At 43.6% G+C, this 27,982-nt stretch overlaps 1 protein-coding gene across 1 annotated transcript; it reads left to right on the top strand.

The window, feature by feature from the left end:
- The first annotated feature begins 65 nt into the window (after nt 1-65).
- Nucleotides 66-27,958, top strand: itga11a (integrin, alpha 11a). Its single transcript, XM_057025362.1, has 30 exons — nt 66-226; nt 4,375-4,489; nt 9,988-10,094; nt 10,511-10,602; nt 10,766-10,880; nt 11,007-11,134; nt 11,229-11,377; nt 11,456-11,600; nt 12,139-12,304; nt 12,815-12,885; nt 14,394-14,538; nt 15,275-15,423; nt 16,468-16,611; nt 18,991-19,194; nt 19,321-19,451; nt 19,543-19,709; nt 20,953-21,092; nt 21,206-21,316; nt 21,403-21,488; nt 21,579-21,789; nt 21,868-21,966; nt 23,880-23,956; nt 24,133-24,216; nt 24,329-24,419; nt 24,502-24,615; nt 25,598-25,675; nt 25,751-25,861; nt 25,955-26,050; nt 26,546-26,659; nt 26,968-27,958. The coding sequence occupies exons 1-30, from the start codon at nt 151-153 to the stop codon at nt 27,043-27,045; spliced, it is 3,594 nt and encodes a 1,197-aa protein (XP_056881342.1). The 5' UTR covers nt 66-150; the 3' UTR covers nt 27,046-27,958.
- Nucleotides 27,959-27,982: the final 24 nt, after the last annotated feature.

Genomic DNA, 27,982 nt, shown 5'->3' with positions numbered 1-27,982 from the left:
GGACCTCCTTCATCTCCAGTCCCCTCCTACTCGCTCAAGTTATAGGCAGTGCTTTAACTTCGACCTGAGTCAATCAGAGTGGGATCTGTAACAGCCTGCTGCTGGGTCTGTTCTCCTCACTTCACCACACATACACACACACACACACTCATGTTGGGCATCACGCAGACCGGAAAACATATGGAGTACTACTGCCTCCTCCTGCTCTGGATCTGCTGCCAGTTAGGTGAGTGAAGTCCGTGTGTTTCCACTTTAGCATTGGAATAAAGTCCATTCTTCATGTTAATTTACCATGTCAACATGCACTTTCATCCTTTTACAACAAATCCCTGGCATTTTAGCTACTTCAGGTCCAGTGAAAGGACAATACTATCAATATATCTGGAGGAGATGAACGGCTGTCTTTCTGAATGACATCATAACCTTTGTTTCATTCAGCATTGCCGTAGACAGGAAGACATGTGTGCATGCTTCTGCTGAAGGACCTGTTGTCCCTGTCAGGTCTACAGAGGTGCTCTGTGTCTCACTGGCACGTCCCCCCCAATGTGAGCTGATGCTATCATTTCACAGTGGCGTTTCTGGTGAAGGGAGACTTGTTGGTGCTGAGCCAGAACTGTGGTCAATTACCAGTATAAGCACAATGGCAGCAACACACTGACACGAGATGAAGGGACAAAAGGGAGACGGGGAGAGTGAATAAGGCAATAATGTGCACGTAAATCTTTTATTCTTTCATTTAATGGCAGAAGCGACAGACGCAGTTCTGGCTATGGTTAGTTTTTGAGCTACTGGGGACTCTTACCGCATTTTTAAATACACTGTGCTGTCACTGTTTCCATAAAACAGGAGAATTGTGAGCATAATGTGTGGGATTTTTATTTCTCCGTTGCATGGAAGGATATTTTTCTGATCTTTTCTTTTGTGCTGAATCAAACTGGAGTGGAACCAAAGGAGAACTAGCCTGAGTTTGTCATGTGAATTCTTTTGTTTGTAATTTAGACATTTGAGAAAGTAAAATTGAAGAGGGGAAAGGAGGAAATGACTTTCGCAAATATTTGGTTTGATTTTGGAATTTTGGACCGGAGCCACGGTGAGGGAGACATGACCTCGTCGTCTGCGGAGAGAAGCATGATGCTATCTGGGCTCAGAGATGTTTGGCAGGCTCTTAAGAAGGAGGCTGCATTTTAATCTGCTGTTTGTGGAATCCCAGGACTCTCAGACCGATCAGCAAACTCACAGAACTTCCCACAGAAGAAGACGTGTGTATGTAAGAGGGAAAATCAGATATCATTAAAAAAAACAGTACACTTCTATAATTAATTTTCAATATTTCTGCAGTTAAATTAAACTTATTTTGCTAAATTGTGAGCGTCTTCTTATTAAGGACACTTTTCAACCACCTGTGTTTGTCAACTAGTGGCAGGATTTCACAGTAATGTTGCTTATGTTGTGCTGTCAGCTGTTTACAGGGACTTTAGTCCTCCATTTAAAGTTCCTGGGTCCTACTTATCGTCCCAGAGCTTTATTTAGACCATAGTGTTTGTGGTCAAAATATTCCTTCAAAGGTTCCCAGGGGAGACAAGCAGCTACTGTTTTTGAATCACACAGCAGGTCCCCGTGGGTAGTGGTGATTACATTATCAGTGGCACTGACTGCATTGTTCTAAAGTTCGAGGGAGGATTTGTCACAATACTGTAAATAAATTTTCAATGATTGAGCAAAAACTACATTTATCACAATGACCTGTGTCAGACTCAGAGTCCTGCACATGCACTGCCCAGCTGGCTGTTGAGCAGTAGACACATCTGGCTCTTGATATCCTGCGGGTATTTTTGTATTGTTGGCACGGCGTAATTGTGATTAGACCCGACAAAGAGTCTGAAAGTAAATTGACATGTGTGAAGTGCTTTTCCAGAGGTAACAGAATTGGAAGATGCCTTGTTCCCGTGCAACCGCCCCGTCCATGGGTAAAATAATTAGCTGTAAATTCTTGACTAAATGTGCAAAAAAATAAAAAAAAAAAAACCTCCCTGTTCTGTGTCCAATGGCATAACACACTGTAAAAAATGGAGATCACTGTGCATCTCATTAGATGGGTCCTTGCCAGGATTTTGCAGAATGCATGGCTGCTCCACTGTTCACGGCTCTGTGGTGGAGCTCCTGCAGCTTGGTGCCAGGCCAAAGGCAGCAGTAGACTAATGTGGGTCACACCAGCAGCCTCTGGCCTGTGGTTTATTTCTCTGGGCATGGAAACCAGAACGCTGCGAAGCCTGCACAACTCCCAACTTGCGTTAGGAGCTGCTGATATTACTGAGAATATTAAATTGCTCTGCCGTGCTCATGGGTTGGAATGGAAACTGGAATTTCTCCTTTCTCCAGCTTTTGCTCTGACACTTTTCTTCTTCCCTGTTTTAGCTTTCAGTCATGTCCTGATCCCATTTAATCCTATTTTTAAAGCACCCATGGAAAATGATTTTCACAGCTAAAAGTTAACTTTAGAAGAGCTGTGAGAGTGCCATAATGCAGGAGGCTTCCCGAAACACAGAGCTCCAGGATTGATTGCTCAGGACACATTGTCTGGACTTACCTACTGACAACTATTTTTCATACACCTTTTTTTTTGCCAGCAAACTCTATTTTCAGTCAGTTTTGCAGATCAACAGAATATTTGGGAGGATGTTTAGGGTCAGGATCGGCAGGAACCATTCACTGACAGGAAATGAGCAATGTGTGAATGTTTACATGAAGGGTCTGCATGACAAAGCCACCATTGACACCAGTGACTTATGTTTTAATAGCAGTTCACATCAAGCAGAACAGTGGGTCTGTGTTTATGCCCACCAAGGTGTGATGTGAAGGGTGGTAGCCACAAACGCTCTGCTGTATACTGCTTAAGTACGGCTTAAATGCAAATTATTCCATTTGTGTGTTAATAACAGTAAGAATGTCCTGTAATGGTACCAGTGATGGTTTTGGAGCAGCTCTGTATCCCAGAGCCTCAGTTCCAGGTCTGGGGACCAGTGGGTGTAATGTTTGAGTCACTATTTGCTTAGACAACCGATTAACCAAACAGGTTGTCATTGATACTATCTATGGAATGCAGACATCCTCACTTATCTGTTTAGTCCCATTTTAATTTAAAAGAAACAGCTGCGGACCATACAGCCTCAAAAGTGTAAATAACAGCACAACCAAACAAATAAATCTTATCTGTGGAGCAGGCACCCATCTACACTGTGCTGCAGCTGCTGTGCTACGTCACAACGTGTAACATGTTTAAATTTCATATTTACTGTTTAACATTGTTTCCGAGTTTACAGAAACCACCAGAATTTGCGAGCCAGGTTTGTTTGTCGGGCTACCAAGATCCTTTATGTGAAGCAATTGTTAAAATTATTCCTGTGGTGATGCCTGATTTCATGGACCTCTTGAAGTTTCTTAACTACCTACTAGCCCTTTAAAATTTGGCTTCTGTAATTTAACATGTTGACTCTGGGAGGCGCCCCCTAGTGGAGCTATCTGTACAAACAAATGTAATTATTAATTACAGGTGTGCGGTGCTGGGGTTAGCGTGAGTTCTCTTTAATATCTTTATCTTTATAATATTTGTCTATTGAATTATTCTGGGGACTTAAATTATAAATTATTTGTGGGGTGGTGAGCTGTGCATATATCTCTCTGCAAAACCATTTCCTGCTGCAGTTCTTTTTCTGTGTTTCCTGGATCCTGATATAATATCCGCTTTTTGGTATCAGTGAGCTTCACTGTAGATGTAAACATTGACCTTACAGTGGCCTAACCTCCATTAAGCCACTGCTCAACACATATATCAGAATGTGAGGTCAAAGTCTGGTAAATGGAAACAGGGAAGGAAGACAGCGTGATAGATGGCTCTCGAAAACAAAAAAATCTCATCATCCCAATGTCATCGGACCTGTTTTGAAGGAAAATTAAAAGACAAATGATGCTGTCATGTTTGGTTAGACAAGAGTTGTACCTCACCTGACTGGCATTTTAATTGAAAACAGACCTTCGCTGCCTGTTTTAAACCACCTGGTTAGTCTAAAGACCTGGCAGAAATTTAAGTGCACAGTAAGGAGGTACAGATTTTTCTTTCAAGTCTGCAAGCTTTGATTTCTAACTGTTACTTGTCAATTTACACTTCACCGCTGATTTACTGCTACAATACTGCTTCCTAAAGCCAGTAGTGTGGTGCCATAAAGCAGTTGTCAGTCATCACTTGGATGTAAATATTATGAGTTTGAAATGACTGAGGGAGACATTAGGTGCTTCTCATGGGAACGTAGTCTCAAGGCTTCAACACGTTGTAGATGCTACCTGTAAGCTGATGAATTTCATGTTTCTGTTTTTAAGGATTCAACAACTGCTTCAACATTGACACGAAGACTCATAAGATCATTAAAGGCCCCAAACAAGCCCAGTTTGGATACACTGTGCAGCAACATGTGGCTGCTGGAGGAGAAAAATGGTAAGAACCAGATCAACTCTCACATGTCAGCTTACTATGGACTAGGCTACAAATCATGTGCAAGAAAGTCAAGATACCCTTAGAGAGTGTGTGCACGATACACAATAGTTGATAATAGCAAAACACTCACTAAGTAGTACTCATTATGGTCATTCGGCATTTAATGATAGAAGCTATTTGTTTTATCATGTATCTCAAATTGTGACATTTATTTTTAGATTGTGAGAATTAGATATAATCTGCTTTAGTGATGTAAGAGCAAGCTGAAAAGCTCAAGTACTGTTTAATGCTCTAGAACGCTGTGTTGATGGACCGTCTGACTTGGCAGTAAGCCGCTCCAAAGCCAGTGTGGTGCTGTGGTGCTCCCAACGTTCTCGCAGCATCTGTAGTTGCAAGATAAATTGTAGCTTTGAGAGCGATACTCCACATTCATCACAGCCCCGACTGAGTCTGAGCTATGCTTTATTAGGCCAGCAGGCACGTGTGACGGCCAAACGTTGCTTCTGTGTCAACGGGCCAAAGCGAGTTCCCGTTGTGCTTCTGTACGTGTTGAAATAATCGTCTGTATGTATATATGTTTAAGCAATGTCTACATCGTCTGCCTGATGTCAGCAACATCCAGACAGTATAAGTCCTGTTGTTCTTGGGTTTAAATGTGTTATATTTTCCAGATGAGGATTATTTTGCAGTTTTTATCCTGCAGCTTCTTCAATCTGTCAGGTTTTTTTTGTCTGTTTTGTTAATATATCAAGACAGAAACATGACATTTTGGGTTGTGTTTCATTGTTTGGATCCTAAAATGCTACACATATGCTCTTTAGCAAAGGTTCCCAAACAATCCAGTTGTCAGTTTCCAATCCTTTAAATCCATGTGTAATTGTTGGGAACAGGCAAACAGTAGAGCGGGGCTTTTGGATAGTAACGCCAAGTGACCCACTTTGTTGTCGATGCTTCCCATGAGTCCAGTTCATGAAGTTATGTCTTTCACAATAAAGGACAACAAAGAATCTTTCTGTGCAAACCTGCTGGGACCAATGTTGGATGTGCATCATGCTGGGCTTAGCTTCTCATAAGCATTGTTTTGACTGTTTCTTTTGGACAATCGGCCATTCTCTCCTGTCCTTCAGCTATTTATAGCCGAAAAAAGAGAGAAGGTATCGTGCGTGTATATTGAGATTATTGCACTTGGCTCCCACATCTGTATATTCACGGGCTGATGAAACCACAGAGGCTGGTGTCTCTTTGACCATTATCCCAGCCAAAGACTGGTATTGGCCAAAAGCTATAAACATGCCTAATGAGCCTCGTTATTGTTCTGAGGAACACTGTAGATTACTGAGTTTCTATGTAAATGAACAGCCGACGCCCAGATGTGCTGTCGGATATTTTCCCACATACTTTTGATAAATGATTTCACAGGAAGTGAAGAGTGTTGTAGATTAGACAAAATCAGGCCAGTGTTGTCAGCCTCATCAGGTTGTTGACAGTAATTAAAGCTATAATACCCATGGGCTCACCCCAACGTCTCAACCATCCAGTGAGGGAACGGTGGTTGACTCACAAACGTCTGCAACCCAGACTGCACACGTTAGTTAAGATACAGTTTTCCCATCACGTGTGCACAAGTTATTGTGATCAGGAGTGTTTTAGAAATCAAAGTATGATCTTTTCCTCTGTTTTATAAAGTTCTACATAGACTCTCCACGTTTCTTAGATAAGCAACGATGGCCCATCTCTTCGCCATGAATACAAATGACATTGAAACTAGGTTAACTGGGTTTATTTGGCTTGTGAATTTGAAAGCGTGATTGAAAAGCGGAGCCATTTGGAATCACTTACCGAACCAGTTGGCTGTTGACAAGAACAAAGAGGGTAGATAGAAAAACAGCCACGGTGAATAAGGAAGTTTTACACATTTATTTACAGTTCTGTACTTCCAGTCTTTACTGGTGTTGTGATCTGCCACCAGCTTGCTTCAGCTTGTCAGGTAACTTGTCAGATCTGCTGAACGTTTCTGTCCATGACCACTGATGGAGGCACCCTGTTAGGAATGTGCAATTCCCACACTGACTGATGGCGCTCCAGACACTCTTTGGGCAGCTCAGAAAAGGCCACATCACTTTCAATTTGCAGAGATCTAGGGTCTTTAAACTTGAGGGCTGAACTGAACTGCAGACACCCCCAGAACCTTCCCTGTTCTATCTCCACTGTTTATTTTACTGCAGTTTTACCAGGATTCCTCAATGGAGCTCTGACCTTTACTCTGGAGCTCCGTTACAAGTTTCAGTGCAGCAGCGAACTGCAGGGAGTCTGTGAAGTCTTTCATCACTGACCTTAAACAATTTTCCCTTTATTTAGCTACAAAGAGGTGTGTTTTTATGCCTTCTGAGCTTGGCGGGAGAGGAGAAATCGATCTGCTTATACACAACAGAATACCCAGAGATTGTGATGTCTACGCCTTCAGTTAAAAGCCTTTTCCCTCCTCTGAGGCAGAGGTTAGATATCTGTTATGTTGTTACATAGTGCAGAATAAACACAATAACTTGTAACAGGGAGGTAGAATAAAATATGACCTTCAGAAAAGCAAACGAGCCTGGGGATTCGCTTTCAGGCACAGCGGTGGCACGAGGTAACTAATATCACCGTGCTGTCCTAACAGCAATAACACTGTTTGGAAGCGTGTAGCGGTACTAAATGAGACCAGAATCATCTAGATGTTATGTGTGTGTGTATGTGTGTGTGTGTGTGGGGGGGGGGGTCACTAGCTTACAGGCTCTAGGATTACATTGGGTGGATGGACAAACTTGTCTTAATCAGTTCAGTGCCCTCAAATGATGTTCCCAGTAAAATATAAGCATTGAAATTCCTTTTGTGAAATGAAATAAAATCATTCCCAAACAGAACAACGGGGATGGAATGTGATGAGTAAGCGCGATTAGCGGTGCACACTCATGTTTGGGTGTTTGGGCTGAGGTTTTAAAGTGTATACATTGCTTCCATCCAAATATGGAGAGAACGACCACATTAATGACAGCCTGGACTCGGGGATGGCACTTCCTCAAACCCCAAAATCCTGTGTTCCCTGGCAGCCACAATGGATACACACATTTCTTTCTGGCTCACGTTGTTCCTTTCACTGTCATTTCCATTCCTGCCGTGACGACGCACCAAGGCTAGCTGTTGACCCCAGTGAGCTCTGGAACATGATTGTTTGAACAGCTTCTGGTGAAATTCAGGAGGTCCTGTGGAGGACGTCCAAGTCAAGAGCAACAATGGCCTCTTTTCCTCAAGGCATCTGTATCCTGAAACTGAACCAATTCTATGGATAATGAAAATAAAGTCATTTTCTGGATATTAGTGCTATGAAAATATGAACAGTTCTCACTGCTGAGTGGTTAAAAACTACCTCCAGATTCTAAGATTTTAAATCTTAATGAGACGATTTAGGTTTCACAGCTGCCTTGAAACACCATATTCACAAATACGCCATCTCACAAGCATGTTTGTGGTATTTTTGTATAGTGTTGAATATAGACAAGATGTAGTTTTTCATTGCTAAAGTTCTGCTAAATGCACCGAGGCTACTGTGGAGCAAGAAAGCAGCAGATCAGCAAATCCAAACGTCATCAATAGGAGGAAAGTAATTTGACCCAGAAATGTTTTCCTGCACGCTCCACAGATTTTATTGTTTTTATTTCCTGTTTTCCAGGACAAAGCCCAACACTTAATGTATCATGCAGATTAAATATACATCTATGTTTCACATTGCTGTTCAGGTTTTTAGTGCACAAGCTGAATCAATTTGACATTTGAGCTGAATCGCTCTAAATGACTCTACAGGCTGCGCTCATGAGAAAGCCATGTACGAGAAAGGAAACATTTTTCAACAAGTCATTGTCGGTTTGGAGAACAAAGGGAAGCCTTTTCCTCATTAGCTCTGCTCTTGTTGTCATTAGTCCTTCCTAAATTGTTAGACCGTAATAGAGCTGGGCAGAAACGTGATGATCTTGTATTTAAATCTGAAGGCATATGCTTGAATATGAAAAAAAGAAAAGAGCTTACATATTGCTAAGTCTCCTCTTGGGTGTTTTGAGCAGGTTTAAATCTCTGGGGATCACCAGTCTGACCCAGAAATTCTTATGCTGAAGATCAGTCTTTCTTTATTTGTCAAACTGTGACCTAAAAGTCCAAGCAGAGGGCTGGTTATGGTCTGCTTTTTCTATTAACTGGTGTCAAATGACTTTCCTTTGGGGCACTACTGAACTAAGATTTTCTCATTTGCCCTCTGCAGTGTTTTTTTTAACTTCCACTGCACATTATTTCCTAGAAGGCAAATTTATTCCTTATCCAACCTATTTAAGTTTCAATATCATTTTTTAAATTTTGCATAGTTCCCAAACTTGTGAACGGAATATGTTCCAAAATGTTGAATTCCAGGAACTTTCTCAGTATGGTAGTAGAATCTTTACTAATAAGGGGGAGAAAAAAAGGTAACATACCAGTGTATATATATGTTGTTGGACTTTGGGCTGTTGCCACTCCATTGCTGTGTTCACATATTTAAATAATAATAATTTACTGTTTGTTATTGGGTACACATTAGATAATAGACCAATAAAACCCAACAAGCTTAATCGCTATTAATGTCAGTTTCACTCATTTCTTTTATTAAGCACAAGCCTTCTGTGTCTTGTACTGCAGCTCCTGTAAAGGCTTCAGTCCTGAACTAAACAGGCCAATTTCAACTTACTGTGACAATGTGAAATATTTAAGTGAGGTTTATGAGACTCCAATGAACTGAGGTCAGAAACCTCCCAAACACAGGACCAGGATGTCCAGACCTCACAGTCCTGACTCAGGAACTCTAAATCCTAGAGCAGGCAGCAGATCCCTGGTAGAGCTTCACTGCCTCTCTAGTCTGGTCTGAACAACAGTTCAGTGTCAACATTTAATTCTGCACGCTGCACTTAATATAATGTAATGAATTAGCAGCACAAGAGTGTGAACTCTGACCCCTGTTTACCAAAGGTTACCAGGTTATTCATGATACTAAATTTTGAATTGATATGACAGTGGCACAGGTCTGATGTATTAGTCGCCGTCACAGCTGAAATGTTTAATCTGAAAAATCAAGTATTTGAACGGTGGGAGAAAACTGGAATCCCGGAGGAAATGCCAGCTCTCCAAAAACGGCCCGGGCTTGGAAAGCAGCGCACCGGCGTGCAACTCAGATGCTGCAGATATGTTTTTTTCTGAGTATGGTTGCATGGAACCGTTTCCATTGCTTCTGGGTGTATTTAAATTGTTGAACAGTGAAATGAGCCTGGATGGATGGATGGAATTTAAAGGTTTAAAATTGTTTTTGGGCAAACCTCAGAAAGGCAGAATTTCCTCAAAAAAACAAACTCACTCTATTTTCCCAGAGCGCAACTAAAGAAAAGAACGTGCTCTGATATCTTTCAGGGATTAGAACCTTTTTCCTCTCTGACTTTTTGCAGGTTATTAGTGGGCGCTCCGTACGAAATGAACGGCCCGCACCAGACCGGCGATGTCTACAAGTGTTCGATTAACAGGCGCAACAACGGCTGCTCCAAGCTCAACTTGGGTAGAGTATCACAACACACAATCTGGCGATGGGAATCAAGACGCACACTTGTCAGTAAACACCATGGTCACACATGTGGGGGACAGACCTGTGGGTACCATACCAGTCATTCCACATGTTCCTTTTGAATGGTTTATGTACATTTCCACGTGTGTGTTATACCACACATCTCACCACAGGCTTCTTCATAGGGAAGAATGTGTCGCGCCGGTTGGATTGACACATGAAGTTTTGTGGAGTGAACATTTGGAATTCAGGATGTAGCGTTGTAACTTCAGCTACCCACACAGCAATAACATACAAAGTCCCAGATGGTGGAACTTCTGTTAGAGTTCTGAAGAACAAGTTTATGTATTTGTGTTTATCGGAGCCAGTGAGGCCGGTGTCATCTCTGTAATATCCCTTTTTCCTTCAAGGAAGGATATCTCTGACCAACGTGTCAGAGCGAAAGGATAAGATGAGGCTGGGGATGACGTTGACGTCGAACCCTGTCGACAACAGCTTTGTGGTCAGTTATTCCTTCATAACATACAACATACAAAATCTGATGTAGCAGAGAAATTCTTTCACAATACATATTGATCCTTCTGTGTCTTCTCCTGCCGATGGTGAAACTATATTGTGATATGCTGAAGAGAGTTTTTGCCACACGTGCTGTGTTTGTTCTTCAGGCCTGTGGGCCGCTGTGGTCTTATGAGTGTGGCAGCTCTTACTACAGCACGGGAATATGCTCCAGGGTTAACGCCAGTTTCAAGTTTTCCAGAACCATCGCGCCTGCTTTTCAGAGTAAGCTTTATCTTTTATCTTTGAAAAAGATTTATGGAAAATGCGAAGTCACAGCAGGGCATTACTTTCTCATTTGGAAACATCTGTTGTCTCCATCGGTGCTTTTCATCTTTAAACAATTTACAGGATGTGAGACGTACATGGACATAGTGATAGTTCTGGATGGCTCAAACTCTATCTACCCCTGGTATGAAGTGCAAGCTTTCCTCATCAACATCCTTCAGAAGTTCTATATCGGACCAGGTCAAATTCAGGTGCGTTGTGGATGCTCTTTGTCTGTGATGTTTATGTTGAATTTTAGAGTGCTCCTGTAATTATTATGAAAGGTTTTGGTGGTTCCCCGGGCAGGTCGGAGTGCTTCAGTACGGTGAGAAGGTGGTCCATGAGTTCAAACTGAGTGACTACAAATCTGTTGAGGAAGTTGTGAAACGAGCACGCAGTATCAACCAGCGAGGCGGCGAGGAGACAAACACAGCCCTGGGCATCAACGTGGCGCGGTAGGGATTGCCGCTACGCTCGTTCAACAGTCGTCCCTGTAAGTGGCCTTAGTGAATTCGTCTGCTGTGTTTTCACAGCTCTCAAGCTTTCAAACACGGAGGTCGCCGTGGTGCCAAAAAGGTGATGATAGTTATAACCGACGGGGAATCACACGACAGTGCAGATCTCCAGCAGGTCATCAAGGACTGCGAGAAAGATGGGATCACCCGTTACGCCATCGCTGTGAGTCTGCTGGGCCCATTATTTACCTCACAAATACGGAGTGAAGTGAAAGTCAGCCTGCCCATAAAGCGCTCAGCGAGAGCTAAAGTAAATATGAATGCAATTTAAGGTGTAAACGATCCCCTTCAAACCACACAGCAGAAACTCTGCCACTTCTGGTACAGTTAATGCCACGTTTGGTTCCAGCCAGAGGCTTAGACGCTCACGGATGTCTGAGCGAAAACTCTGACGTTTTTGGGTTGAAAATTGGCTGGAATGAACCGCATAGGATAGACGTTGGTGTTGAAAGTTAAATCTTTTTAAAACCTTGTCACATGAGGCTTTTCCACACTCAATCTTGATGCTGAGGTAAGCAAATCCCCACAGCTTTGCTTTTCCATTATCTGCTCATCTGGTCAGAGTTGCCACCTGGGGAAAGAGTGTCTCAATAAATAAAAGATATTGGACAAATTCATGTTTGTGAGACCACAGAAATACGCCTTCGAGAAGAAGCTGCTTTTTGTATGTCAGGAGGAATCATTGCTTTTCACCTCGGCAGGTCCTGGGCTACTACAACCGCAGAGGAATCAACCCGGAGGCCTTCCTCAATGAAATCAAGTACATCGCCAGTGACCCAGATGACAAACACTTCTTCAACGTGACAGACGAGGCTGCGCTGAAGGATATTGTGGACGCGCTTGGAGAGCGCATCTTCAGTTTGGAAGGTTCGACAAAGAACTCGACGCGAGAATTTAGCAGGAGATGGTGAAAATAAATGCTTACAGAAAGTGGCCCGGCTGGCTACAGTTTTCTTCCCTGCCTCTCTCATAAGACATCCCTTTTTCATCTTTGTGTGACCCTCACACATCTGTTGTGATGAACACAGCATTTTCAGAGCTCTACACACATTAGCATTCACGTGTCTTATATATAGGGACCCCAGTTTAAATTCAAACCAGTGATTTGATGAGTCAACCCAAAGACAGACTGGAGTGAGCAGCAACAGCTTTTAATAAAGCCACACATTGATGTCAGCCACCAACTGGTTATCAGATATGTTTAGGTTCTGGATTGTTAAAGATTTAACACTAGTTCCAAGAGGGACACTTAAATATGAACCATCCACATAGTTGCTATTCTAAGACTCTTCATATTTAAGCTGTGTTTGTGGCTGCCTGCTTGAATTTCTTTCCTGTTGCATGGGTTTTAAAACTGTGACCGGCTTGTTTACACAGGAACCAGCAAGAATGGGACAGCGTTTGGCCTCCAGATGTCTCAGGCGGGATTTTCTGCTCACAACGTGGAGGTGACGCTGACTTTTTCTACCACCTTGACTCTGACCGACTGTCGGCATGCAAAATGACACACATTGAGTCAATTTCAGGGTCATCATCATTCCTTCCCACAACCTGCCATTTATCAATTTATATTCCCCCGAGGTGACTCCTGTGTGGCCCCGAAAAGGTTTGACTGATTTAGGAGCCCTTAACAAAGAAGTCAGGCTTTTTTCCACTTCAGCCATGCAGTGATGGGTAACAAGACACTACTTGTTCCCAAGGGAAGAATATTAGTGAAAACCCGGCACAAGACAGAGGCAGTTCTGCTACAGAATGGGTTTTCTTCTGTTTGGGGTTTTTATTTTATCGTACTCGTGCCAGCATATGGTCCGACTTTTAATGTGGACTAACAGGATGAGATAGACATGATTTGCATTGACTCTTTCAAAATGTCACTTATTCAAAGAAAATGGGCAATGATCATAAAAATCAATCAATTTATTGAAAAGAGATGAAGCAGATGGACAGCACTAAAGGAGCAGAGGGCTTTGTGGAGCGTGTCTGTGCAGAGTTAAAGGACTGCATATGTCAGACAGGCATCAAGCATGTGCTCACAATGGTTCCTCTCTTCTCTGTTTGTTTGTCAGTCTTTATCTAAACAAGGTGGACAGAGGATCTCGAAGCTGTGTGCTTGGAAATGAAGCCTGCAGTTCAGCTTGCAATTTTTCCAATGCACAACTCCCCCCACCCCACAATGCAGATCACTCTGCTGAGCTTTAATAACACATGCATGTCACCTGTATGGTTTGTGTGTTTATGTCGAGCCACGGCTTTAACGTCTTCCAGAGCCATTAAGTTACATTTGACTCAGATCACCTTCTGAGACGTGTGCATTTGCAGCAGAAACACAGTGTAGCTGTGGTTTTGAAGTTTGAACTGTTTGGGGAGGTTCATTCATTTGCCATGGAGACCATTTCGACCAAAACACTCAACCGCATTGGCATAACTCTGCTGTCAAAGGATGACGTAGTGCAGCAATAAACACACCAATTCCACCGTTCAGGAAGGAATCGCAAGCTTTCGAGCGTTTGGTCAATAACTGGAAAATATGCTGCTGGTATATTGTGCACAGCAACAAAAAAACGGGGCTCATTATAAAGTGGAACCCTGCAATTACGGTGTCAGTGTGTGGGAAACCGTGGGAGGTAAAACATGCTTCCTCCATCCATCCCCAGGTCTGCAGCTGATTGAACTTTCTGATTTGTTGCTTTTGTTGGATTACGAGCTCAGAATGCAGAGCGATCGTGATTCTGAACAGATTTTATTTTTCACCCTGTGATTTGTGTTCTGCTGGCCCTTTTTTACATCTCAGGAGACAACTTTGAGCGGATACACGGTATTCATTAGTCATTTAGTACAGTTGTACTTAAATTGCAGTTGGTTACAGTTTCTTACATTTCACAACTGTGTTGTCAACAAACCCATTAATTACTGTCATGGACAAACACTAGATCATCCTCTATTACCTCCCCTACAGGACGGCATTCTGGTGGGCGCCGTTGGGGCTTATGACTGGAACGGAGGCGTCCTAAAGGAAACACGACAGGGGAAAGTGGTTCCCCCCAAGTCTTCCTACTCACTGGAGTTCCCTGAGGAGCTGAAAAACCACGGCGCTTATTTAGGTGCGTGACAGCCGAAAGATATTTATGACTATCTTTAACTTTACTGTGATGTTTACAATGGGAGAAAAAAGGTTTTCTGTATGGTAACTAGGGCAACACTTGAGCACTTTTCCCACTCTTTCATCTCATTTTATACCCTCATGTTCTGTTAGAAGACCCAGTTAGCCTAGCTGCAGCCCCCCTCTATAAAATGTACCCATTGCTCCAGTGATCCACATCATATCCAACCACATCTCCCTCCACCACCACGCTGTTCTGCTTTTACCATCAGCGGTTTGTGTCGGAGCTTATACACCAGACTGCCAACTCAAGTCGTTTTAGCCTCAAAAGTAATGTGAGGTGGAAGCACAGTTTTGGACACGCAAGGAGAAATTTAAAGCTCCAGTGAAAAAAGAAGTGAAGATGAGAATTTAAGGTGGAAAAAATACACAGGGATCAAGTGGAATATTTGGTGGTAAAAGGTGAAATGCAAGACGCAGAGGAAGAAAGACGAGAAACCAGCACATCCAGCACAGGGAGCTGCATCTGCTACATTTACAGTTTTTCCCCAGTGTGAACTGGAGCGGGAGCGGATCACTCCGTCCTACCCAGTGGAAAAGTGTGGACTGATTCAAAACAGTAAAGAAAATTAAGCAATTTCATTAATACATCGCTCTAAAGTCGCACTGGTGTGTGTGTGTGTGTGTGTGTGTGTGTGTGTGTGTGTGTGTGTGTGTGTGTGGGTGTGTGTTACCAGGTTATACTGTAACGTCTGTGGTGTCAGCTCGAAACGGACGGCTAATTGTAGCTGGAGCACCTCGATTTAACCACACCGGTAAAGTCATCATCTTCACCCTGAAGAACTCGGGCGAGCTGACCATCCTGCACTCTCTGAAAGGGCAGCAGGTGTGTATCGCACACCTCCTCACCTGATACGTGTTTAGGACAGCACTAACCTCTCTTTGGGGAGGTGGATGATCTCTCCGGAGCGTCAGGGCGGCCTGTGTGTCTTCCCTGATGTGATGAAGCGTGATGCCACTAGCAGTTGTGACTTGATCTGCAGTGATATTGGACTTGTGAATTCTGGGATCCAAAGTTTTTAATGAACATTAACATGAATAAGAGTTTCCTCTCAGTTCTTATTATTTACCTCATTTTGTTGCTACATAGATTCAAACTAAATTATTAGTTTGAGTGAACATTTTACTTCAATTCCTTTTTTTAAAACACAACCATGGTATAGCCGTTGTTAAGTTGGGATGTTTTTTTAGACAAGATAAAGCCATAATTTATTCGGCCTGCTCAGGATAAAGGCACAGATGGCCGACAGTGATGATCTTTTGTTCTGACACGGTTCAAACTGGTTCTTATGGTGATTATTTCGGTGGTTTCTAATCCGTGTAAATGGGCTGTGCTTCTCAGTCCAGATCTCATTGTTAATAAGTTTTAAAGAGGTTGTTTTAATGATTCCATTGGGTCTGTTAATGATGGTTTATAATTTGTGACTCTTCCCAGGCTTCAATTGTGACGTGATCCTGAACAGCTGACTTTGTACCTTGTCAGCAAGATCCCATCCAGAACACCAGATGTTTTCTTTTTTTGTTCCGGGACGTTTTGTTGTGATGTTGTGAGAATATTGCTTTGAATGGGCAGATGTTTCCAATCCTAAAACCAATAGTTGGTGTTCCTCCATTCTTTTGTCTGGGCTTCTTTCTCTCCCTAATAGTCTGTGCATTTCTACAAGCATCAGGACTCCGACCACGCTCTGAAACAACACAGGCCTCCATTTGCTTACAATAAAGTTCAAAAGGAACTTCACCAGTAAATCACCCAACCTAAACAAACAGTGGAGAAAAGCAAGAATTTCAGTCTATAGGATCACTTAAATCACTGCTCCTTCTTAAATAGTTCTGATGAGTTGACTCTTTTTAACATCTATGCAACCTTCAGATTGGCTCCTACTACGGCAGCGAAATTGCGCCTCTGGATATCGATGGAGACGGGATAACTGACAACCTTCTGGTGGCAGCACCGATGTTCTTCAGTGGAGGACTGGAGAAGGGAAAGGTCTACATCTACAGACTGACTGAGCTGGTGAGTCGAACCTGTAAAAACAAACAGCGAGAAAGACTTATATAAGGATTCCCAGCAGCCCGCTGCTTTAAATTGGGTCAACACCTGTTGGAACTCCAGACATTTACAATGATTTTGAACACACCTCGCAAGAAGTGTCCAGTTAACAAAGGCCAACCTTGCTGGATTCCAGCTCCACATGCGGCATGCAGGCGTTTGACAGATGACCTCATGTAGGATAATTTAAAGATCAAATGGGAACAGTTGCCATGCCGGTGTGTAAACTTTTACTAGACCTGTTGAGTGAACCGCACGGAAAATAATTTTGCCACTTCCTCAGGTGAGACATTTTTAAATAGAAGTCTGTCTTTCTCATTAGAATAATGATTGTCTTCCTCTGTATTAATATTTGTGGATTGCCTTAAGTCATGGCCTCACTAGATTTGGCAGGGTAAAGCGACAGTAATTTAAAGTTCACGTGTCACATGACTTTTGGGGGGGAGACTGAGCTATTCAGTGTCTCCTAGCTTGTTGTTGTTGCCCCTTTTTTCATTCACTCACCAGACACCAGACAACGTTGGCATCCAGCTAGTGTAAACTAGCTAGAGCAAAGACAGCATCACGTAGACTTACATGAATGATCTTTTTAGTGTTTGGAATGTTTGATGTGCATTCAGTGATCTTTAAAAGCACCTTTAATCCTGCAGCAATAAACAGCTTGTGACAAAGGCTTCATTTCATCATTCAGGATATCCTTTGTTTAAATAATTAGCATTTGCTACTCATTGCATCACCATATGCCAGCAATGCCCTCTCTAATTGTGGATGGAGTTGGGAATAGAATCGTGGATAACAGGATAATTGCTGAGAAGCTGATCGTGAGCGACTAGCTTTATGTGCATGACTAATATCCAGGGTTAATACAGTGATACTCAAGTTGCCTCGTGCCTGCCAACATGTCAAAAATGATCATTGACTTCTTACACATAAAGTTTTAGCTTCCTTCTGGGCCGTTGCAGACGGCTTCTGACCCTCCACCGCCCCCCTCACTGAAGCATGTGTTTCAAATTTAAATAGGAGCGAACGCGTCCTCCCACCCAGTTTTTCAATCAGTCTCACACGTTGTCACATATGCACACCTCAGGTAGCAGAGGAATAAAAACTGCCTTCCTAAACTAACTCCCTGGCTATTTATTCAACTGAAAAAACAAGTGATCTAATGTTTTTGTCTACCGGACTTTAGCTTATATGATGTGCTGGGATGCCAAGTGGAGCAATGACATGCGTGACTGCTGCTGGATGGAGGCATTTGGGCTCATTTTGCCAGAATACTTTCTTTGAAAAAAGTTTCCAGTCAGTCAGTGGCTTTCAAAGACCTGGATGTTTTCCATCTGACTTTACCCTCACTAAAATAGACCTTCAAATAAATATATTCTTTTATGACCCCGGAGGTAAAATTCCTCACTTTTCCTTGCCAGATGTTACAGGCTGTTCAAAGAGGCAGAAGTGAATGATCATTTGGAAAACGCGGAAGCTGTCAAAAAGAAAAGACTAAAAACAAGCCTGTTTTATCTCTTGTCTTATCCTCGGAAAAAGAAATGACAGGATTAGTTGCCTTAAGTCGGATTTTGTGGATAACTGAAACGATAGCTCCAGTTAGATGGGGAGCAACATTCCCTCTTTTGGTTTTTATGCCGTGTCAGCTGACCAGGTCAGCTCTCAAGCTTCATCAGAAGCTGCCAGTTTCTATCCTGAAAAAACGACGTACACTAGGAAACACACACCTGATTCCAGCTGCTTCAGTTATGTCTGGAAGTGATGCTTGGTTTCATTATTAACTTGTGAAGGAATCCGTTTGTCAGATCAGCTCCAACTCTGACGTGCTGTATAATCTTCAGCCACTGCAAGAGTTCATACTAAACACTCATCGCTGCTGAGCTGCTTGGTGGTTCCTCATATTTGAGGGACCCAAGCTAAGGAATATTCCCCAAACACAGCAGCCAGAGGTGTACAGCTGCTGTCACTACAGTGGAATGTAGGATGTCGTGGACTGGAGCGAGTGATATGCCGAATAAAATCAGCCGTTGAGTACACTGTCTAAATGAAATACAGGACATTTTTAGTGATGAGGGAACCGTTTTAGAGAACGCTTGATCTGGGGTTCAAGGTGGTTTTAGTTAACAGTTTGTGGGAGAACAAAGCGGTCTGCAGATAAAGATTGACGACGAGTCTCCACGAGAACTGCACTTTTGTGCCGGTGATGTCATCTGGACCCACATGTCGTGTCCGGTCCGCACAGGCGCTCTGATATTTAAGAGGACTCATCTGAGCATGTTATGGTTTAGATTACATTGCCTCTCCTCTAATATGGTGAGTGAAGTGTTTTCTCCCTTTTCACAGAACCGCTTCATCCTTGAAGGTGCGCTGGAAATCCATAACGGCGGCCAGAACGCTCGCTTTGGCTCAGCACTGGCTCCCGTGCCTGATGTGAACGGCGATGGCTTCAATGACCTGGTGGTGGGAGCTCCGCTGGAAGACGACCACAAAGGAGCCATTTATGTTTTCTTCAGTCAGCAGAGCAGAATACTGCGTAAATACAAACAGGTGTGTCAAATGCAGTGAAAAGACAGGGCCAGCATCTGTTTGCTGCTGAATCTCATGATTTGCTCCTACAGTTATATCCTAGTTTTCCTCATTCATTCTTAGTCTCTTCTTCCGCTCGCTCCTCAGAGAATAGCGGCTGCAGATTTGGCTCCAGGCCTGCAGTACTTCGGACGCAGCATCCACGGGACGATGGACATGAACAATGACGGATCAGTGGACCTGGCAGTAGGTTCCCTCGGCGCTGTTGTTCTTCTTTGGTTGGTATTTTATCCAGAAAGAAAAAAAAAACAAACAAAAACACTCCTATGGGCACAAGAAAAGTCATTGAGTAACGCTTTAACCTCGCAGGTCACGGAGTGTCATCAGGATATACACCACCGTCAGGTTTGAGCCCAGTAAGATCAACATCTTTGTGAAGGACTGTCAGAGAGGTGGCAAAGACGTGACCTGCATGTCAGCCATCGTGTGTCTCAACGTGACAGCCAGGACAGCCATTCCTCCTGCTCAGGAAATCGGTGAGCCAGTAAAAATAATCCACTGTTGTTGAAGCACTGCAGAAGAGTTTACTTGTTCCTGCACTTGCCTCGGCTAAGGAGGTGGACACCCACCGTTTAGACATTTTGACACAGAAAACTCCCTTTGATGCACATTCTGTGGAATTCATGGATCAGAGAACTTATTTTCCTTTAAAACTGACCATTTCATTGAGGACAAAAGGGTGCTTTCACAGCCTGGTGCACTGTCAACCCACTGGACAGCCGCAAACCTGTAACTGACCAGCTTGAAGATTTAAATCTTGTTTAAATATGGTTGTTCAGGGATGCAGGGCTTTGGGACGAACGATGACACCACTCGGCTATTCTTGTCAGTTACACAGGGAAACTGACAGTTGTTTGCAACAGTGCTGCGGTGTGATGGCTCATCACCAACGGTAACCACCTGTTTGAGGGTAAAGCTGTCCGAGTGTTGCCCTCTTGACATATATAACTATTAAAAACTATTAGATGTGCCAGAACAGAGTAAACACGGGATGTAGGGGACGCTCATGTCCTCCATAAGTTGTTGCCACTGGCAACTACCACACTGGGTTTTCATCTCATTGTGTGTGGTGAGTAATGCTTGGCAGATGTCTTTGTTGCAGTCAAGTGAATCTTAAGGTAAATATTGTTCTCCAACATGACCGAATTGTGTCTTTAAAACGATGCTTGTGGAAGTTGATACAAAGTAATGATGACAAATGTTGCACCAAAGCCAAGTAGGTCATAATAACCAGAAACTGGAACCAAGAATGAATTATGGTGGCCTTTTTCTTTTGTTTTGTCATTTGTGAAATAAATAACAACTCCATTTACACATTTGTCGTTAACAATCCACAGGCAGCGATGATGACCCCGAGCACACCGTACACTAGTTCAGCCATAACCAACTGTTCCTCATGCCATGAAAACGTGCCGCGTCTGTGTGGCTTGGAAGCTGCTCACTATTGAGGCTTTGGATTCTGGCATAGATTTGTCGCACATTCATCATGTGATCAGTGTTGAGCAAACATCACATTGCACTGGAGTGATGTCACTTGCCAGAGTCTTCTGTAGTCCATTAGTCTGCAGCAGAAGTTGCATCAACTAAATAATTTACCCTCATTGAAGAAAAAGGGGATGCTTGAAATTGAAGGGCTGGTGACACAGATTTCATCCATTGTAACTGTAATATTGCTGCTGTTTCCATCCATATTGTCCTTTATTTCCCATCACCCATCAGGGATCAAATATAATGTGTCCATTGCGGAAAGACGCTTTAATCCTCGGGCAGTCCTGGACAACCCCGCCAAGCTGCAGCCTCAGAACTTGACCCTGCTTCCTGGAGTAGAGACCTGCAAGCACATCTACTTCCATGTCATGGTGAGGCAATAAAGGTGTTATTTAAATATGATTTAATAGGTTGTCACATATTTTCCCTTTTGCATTTGTCTAAATGAGGACTATTTGAGTCATGCGTGTATTGTTTTGATCAGGAGACCACAGACTATGCACGGCCCATCGTGTTCGTTGTACAAGTGGGGCTCCAAGACTCGGACCACGGACCGGTTCTAGATGACAGTTGGCCCACTGTAATGAGGACGGAGGTGAGAGAGATGAGAGAGCACGAAAATCACATCAAAGGATGAATTTTCAGTTTCTCCTTCCTAAAAATGCGTTGGTCTTTGGCCAGCTGCCTTTCTGGAATGGCTGTGACGAGGACGAGCGCTGCATGCCTGACCTGGCACTGCAGAGCACGACCGACCTGATGACCCGGAAGTAGGGTCACGCTTTTTTCTGCAAGCACACGCGTGTGTCTTTTATGACAGCTATAGTGTCTAACCCTCAGTCCCTTTCCCCGTCTCCCAGACAGTTTTGTGCACAGCCCGTGCACTCTCATGGTGTATTCTGCCGCCATCAAAGTGAAGGAAGGTCTGAGGGTTTGTGGCGGATCATAGAGGGAAACAGGAGGAGGATGGTTGTGGATGTGCGGTTGGAGAACAAAGGCGAGAACTCCTACAGCGCTCGACTTAATATCACCTACACCCCGAACCTCCGCTTCTCAAGCCTCATAGTCAAAGTAAGCTGTTTACCAAGCCTCTAAATCAGTAAAAGAAGTCCCATCGGCACTAAAATCCAAAATATTATTCTAATACAGGACACCTCAGACATCAAAATCGACTGTTACGCCGAGATCAAACCGAGGAACGAGAAGATCTGCAATGTCAGCGCTCCATTTATGCGGGCCAAAAGTCAGGTGAGACAGTTTTAATGTCACAAAAAGTGACTTGAATGTTTGTAGGTTTTCAGGTTATAGGGGAGTTTTCCTCGTTCTTTCCATCTTGGAGCAGGAGGACATATGTTATCAGGACAGACCAGCTGGGGAACAGCTGTAAAACCTGATCTCTAAAGCCATAAAACTTCAATGAAAACAGAATCATGATAATAAACTAGATGGATAAAATGATTTTATTTGAAAGCAATGCATGGTGCAGGAGGAGGGGACGACATGCAGGGCGAGCGGCCAATACGTCACTGTTGGGGATTTTATTTGATCCAGAAAGGATTCCCAGACTGTCATTTTTTTGAGCACCTCTCCTGCATGAAATAGTGCAGCGCTGATGAGTTCCATTCTCTGAAATCTATTCATTTACGGAATAGTCTCTGGCCTGGCGAACCACACATGACATTAAATAAATTACCCTAATGAAAACTGACTGAGGCACACAAACATGTAAAGAATATGAACAATGGACTTTGCAGATGATTCAAATTCAACATCTTTCCAGCGATCCCTGAAAAAATGTCCTGCTGACTGAGTGTTGCTATGGTCCAGCTGTTGAGGAGGAAATGATGGATTTTAGAACTGATGCTGAAAACCACAAGTAAAACTCCAGACTGCTGATGTGTGTGGATACAGTTTCCTCCAGTGGCCCCGGGAGTAGCTAACCTCCAGGTCTTTAATTAAAAAATAAAAATAAAAAAAAGGTTTTAAAATAGTTGCAAACCTCGTGTGATTTTGACCAACAAAGCTTCTTAGTCACCTCCGTCCAGAGGAGCAGCGAATATGTGGCAGCAGCAACAAACAAACCTTTCCTTCATTGAAAAACAACTTTTTATATAATTTATGTAGTATATTCCTAGATTTATACCTATTGTCTTGTTACTAGACTTAATTATTATCAACATGCACAGCAGAGAAAACAGAACCAGAGTTCTGCTTTCTTCCTCCATCTTTGAACTTTGTGGCTCCACTTTAACCTGCTGCAGCTAAATGAACGATATCAACAGGTTCTATTTTCTCATCTGTTACTTATTCTCACGTTTCAGTCCTGCAGCCTGAGTCTTTCTTTGGGCCAGTAATGTCAGTGAAATTTACAACCCCCCGCTCTCCCCTGGGGCAGCTTCGTTTTAACGGAGGGTGATGCTTGAATTAGCTTTGATAGGGATGACACTGATGGTACATCGCAGCAAAAATCAAAGCCAGTTTCACTGAAGGCAGATTTAATACAAGCCAGCGTTGTCTGAGCAGACATCCGTCCCACTTTCTTTACTGGTACTTGAGGGATGAAGTCATAAAGGTCATTAAAAGACCTAATCTCTTGACCGCGTCATTACCATAACAAGCATAGCGCAACAAGCATCCCCCTGGCAACATAAATATTGTTCTCTCTTTCTCTGAGAGCTGCAGCGAGAGGGCTCTGATCACCCTTTTGAAAGTTCTGAATGCTTTGTACCCGGTCATTTAGCTTCAGCCACAGGGCTGATGTTTTCTGGTGCAGCGTTGCTTCCAAATCTGACCAAAAGCTCCATTCAGCTGAAGGAAAGCAACCACCAATGAAGTGCGGCCGCTCTCTGCTATTGTCTCAATTTTTCCAGTATTTTTTGACCTAAATTATGCCGCAAGCTTTCCTTGCTGCTGCAACAAAGCGTCTCCACGGGCGGAGGGCTAAATTTGCATGTTCAACTATTTTGGCACAGGGACGACCTGTGAAACCGTGGACGTTCTTTCCTTCCAAACCCCAGTACCACTCCAAGGTACCCGTCTGTCAGTGCGTCCCACAGACTCGCCTCCATATTCAGCTGTTGGCGACGATGCTTATAAACCTCTTTTTTAACGGTGCTTATTATTAATGATTGCACATGTGATGGCAAGCCTTCTCTTCCCAGGTGTCATTTCGTCTGGAGTTTGAGTTCAGTCCCACCGTGGTTCTGGATCACGTCAGAGTTGTCCTGGAGGCGAACAGGTGTGCCCTCTTGTCCTTTCCGCTTTACATGGAAACTGGTCTGTTTGTGACCGCTACTAATTGACAAAACAAGACATCCGAAAATCACCGGGCCAACGAGTTGAACCTGACAAATAGTCAGTATTTACGCTGCCGTGACATCATTTTTGTAAATATTTGTCTCCTTCTCTCAACAGTGACGGCGAAGAGACGAACGCCGCGGACAATTCCGAGGAAATCTATTACTCCTTAAATTATGAAGCAGATCTGCTCTTCACGAGGTTTGCCAATTTCACAGGAACCCCAAAAACCCTGCATCTTGAGAAAAACCAAATGATGAAATTTGGATTTAATCTGGGGGAGAATAAGTGACAGGTTCTTTTCCTTCCAAAGGGAATCGCATCCGTCTCGGTATGACATCAAGTCTGAGCTGGCTTTGGAGGAGCCTGGAGTGATCGGTCCTCCCTTCAATCTCACATTCCAGGTGAGGAGATGTGCTCACCATTCCCTTGTAATTAGTTCAACGGTGTAAAAACAGGAGTAATTCACTTCCTCTTGTCTCTCAGATTCAAAACCTGGGTTACTTTCCAGTCAGAGATCTGCAGCTGAACATCGAAATCCCAGAAATGTCCAAAAATGGAAACCGCTTGCTTCAGATATCAGACTTTTATATTGACAAGGTGAGTCCAGAGTCTCTGAAGTGTTGAATTTATAATTATGTTTGTATGCAGCCAGAAATGTTCTGACTGTAGAGTTTCTTTAATGAGCAATGTTTGCCAGCCGCACAAGGTCAGGCCCTGAAGAAAAGGTCAAGGGGTTTGTTAAGATATGAAAGTGTGGAGTGTTGCTTTTGGGTTTGTCCCATCGTGCCTGATGGCCCACTATAAACAAAGGTAGACCTTGTTCACAGCAGCCATGGAATCACAGAAAATACAGGCACAATGAACAAGATGTCCCAATATTCCCTTTTATTCCGTGAGGGAGAAACAGTGACCGCTCCATTGTTACCCTGGTGAACACCAAATCCCTAAATGGGAAACTGACCACTATTCCATAAATATTTCACTCTCCTCACTCTACTTTGTCATTGTATATGCATTAAACTGCAACACCTGAGTTTTGGTGTATAATCTGGTTTACAGTGTTTTCAGTAAAGGCAGCAAACTCAAGACTCAACCTCATGCACTACTGTACCTGCTGTCGCTCCACCAGCTGGTTCCAAATCCAGTTTGCAGACTGGATTTTTCTATTTCCAAAAAAAACCCCAACTATTTTTATGTGTCAGCTTTAAATGCAGGTTGAAACTAGGCAGGATGATGCTTCTAAGATGCGGATACATTTAGTGTTGGGCTGCCAGACTCATCCCTGTGTTTTAATGAAGAGCAGAGAGGTTTATTTGGGGTTTTGGGGGGGGGGGTTTGCTGGGCGGGTTGAGTGAAACTCGGCCAGATCTGGCAGAAGCTTCCACTCAGTGGGGTTGCTGAGTGAGCGCTGCTGCCCCTGCGAGCGCTTGATTAGCTTAGACTTTATTTTTAAAATTGCCAGTTTATCATATTCAGAATATAAGGAATGTTGGCTGCGGGATCGTCATGCTTCCCTCCACATGATCCTGATTAGGAATTAACAACTGTGCAACATGCTAACCTGCGTGTCTCACTTCAGCGGGATGGTACAGGCTGTTTACCACCTCAGCATGCGGCTCCGAGCAGGATGGCGACCGATGAGCTGTCCCACGTCTCGGTAAAGTACAAACCACGTCAACGTACGTCTGGATGGGTCTCCTCCCCGTGGCTGATGTCTGCTTCCTTCGCACAGAATCAGGTCGACACGCTGAATCTCCCCTTTCAGTGTCGCGTCAATGTTGCCTCCCGCAGAGACGTTGCAGTGAGGATCAGCGGCGTGATGCGGATAGACAACTTGCACGCGGTGAGCATAAACCCGCCAACACAGGAATTCGGCTGTCGGCGTTTCAGTTTCTGGGGGCTTCAAAACTTTGTTTTGTTGTTTATTACCCTTCAGCTCCAATTTCGGATCTTCCAACTGGTGGCCAGTGCATCAGTGGAGCTCTCCTCCTCCAGCCCCATGTTTTTACCCGAGGAGAGACCCGTCAGACATGTGAGTCAACAACAGCTAATCCTCTTTCCAGATGTCCCTTCACCTCATGGCTCATTTGTCTCGCTGCTGTTCCTTTGAATACGTCCTGATTAGCTTGATAGCGTAATTTCACAAATCCTAACATCTGATTGCCAGCGGTTTCCACGTCACTGCGTGGGGCTGAGGGACCGAAAGGACCTGCAGCCCATCCTGTAAAACTCACGACTGTTGCGCTAATCTATGCTGCCATCTGTTGGCCAGTTTTGAAGCTGAAGAGATTTCAGAGTTCCTTTCTGAAAACAGTTGAGCCGGGAAAAGAGTCAAGTATGGAGCCATTTCTGCTCTAGAATCATAAGTCACAGCAACATGCCCGTGTTCACCTCCAAGTCCTTTATTCAGTGTGACTCTCACAGTTGCTTCTGTCCTCATTTTCCCCCTCATCTCACAATAACCGTGTTTTAACCACATCGCATTTGACGTACTCTTCAAGATAATGAAGTCTTGTTTCATCCACAGATCATTTTGGAAATCAGAAAAGAAGGAGATCAGAGAGTTCCTACCTGGATCATCATTGGCAGCACCCTGGGAGGACTCTTACTGTTGGCCCTGCTCATTCTCGCTCTTTGGAAGGTGAGATAGCAGAATGAAAACCAGGGAATCATAGTTATTTGTTATCTATCATCATATCGGTTCTGAGTGAGCAATACAATTCAAATGTCCTGAAAATCCCCTTTAGAGGTCTGGCAGGCTGCTCTGAGCAGTCCTGTATTGCGAGGCTTTGCTGCCACCTAGTGTTAGAGAGAAAATCAATAAAACACAAGAGATTCTCGTGAAGATAAACTTCACTAGACTTCATAACCAGGGGAGGCCTTTTTTTCAGCCATTCAAATTTTGTAAACGTCTGTCCTTCACTTCTGTCTGTCTGTCCTTCCTCCCAGCTCGGCTTCTTCCAGAGGCAGAAGCGGAGAGACGAGGACGAGCCGGCGGCCAACGGGAAAGTGTCGGAAGAGCGGTAACGCAGGCTGAGGGCCCCCGGCAGATTCCCCTCACCACAGGGGACCCAACACTCAGGGACCGACCCATCTCCCTCCTGCTGCCCAACACCGCCGTGGCCCCGCGGGGACGCCCCCCACTCCACCGACTCGACCACTGAAGCAGACCCTGTTCAGTGCACTGGATCCGTCCCACCCCACGACCCCTGACCCTCCCTCCAAGAGTCGGCACTGTCACACTCACACAGCTTTCCTGCACTGGTGCAACATGAAGGCCCTCTCTGTGGTCTCTGAGATCTCATTTTCTGGGCGAATAACAGGAACAGATGAGCTCTGATCCAACTATTTAGGGCTGCGCACTGCCCGCGAGGCTGCGTGCTCGCCGTATTTATTTAACTCTAATGCTAAATTTCTAAATATATGAACAACCTCAGGGGTGACGTCCCCCCGATGCTGCCACAAATGTACAGTCGGTATCGAATTCGATGTTTAAGCCATTTTATCTGCATATTCATAATTTATAAAAAGTGAGCTAAATTCAAGTCCAATGAAGATTCCTGGAGTTTAACTTAAGTTTCTTGTCCTTGCTCCTTTAACGTTTCCAGCCTGAAAAGTACCTTTAAATGTTTGATGCACTTTTACTTTGTACAAAATTAACTTGAATTTTGTAAATAGGCAAGTAGCTTTTATACCCTTTATATTAGATTTACTTCTGTATTTTTACCTTTTTTTTGTGATTTTTCTTTGTAACTTAATTGAGACTGTTGTGAGTTTTTTTTTCTATTTTATTTTTTATCAAAGCAGAAGGATTAAAAACACAACATGTAGTTAATATTCTCATAGATTCAGATCCTCCAGACTTGAGTGTCAGTCTGTCCTCCCTGCTCAGGTGTGTCCAGCTGTCACCTAAAAATAAAAGTCCTACCTGATACCTGAAGAGTCCCACAAGTTTCAAATGCGC

The sequence above is a fragment of the Takifugu flavidus genome, chromosome 2 (genome assembly GCF_003711565.1).
Source record: "Takifugu flavidus isolate HTHZ2018 chromosome 2, ASM371156v2, whole genome shotgun sequence".
Taxonomy (NCBI): Eukaryota; Metazoa; Chordata; class Actinopteri; order Tetraodontiformes; family Tetraodontidae; genus Takifugu; species Takifugu flavidus.
Note: the sequence above shows the minus strand (reverse complement) of the source record. Positions and strands in the feature narration are given on the sequence as shown.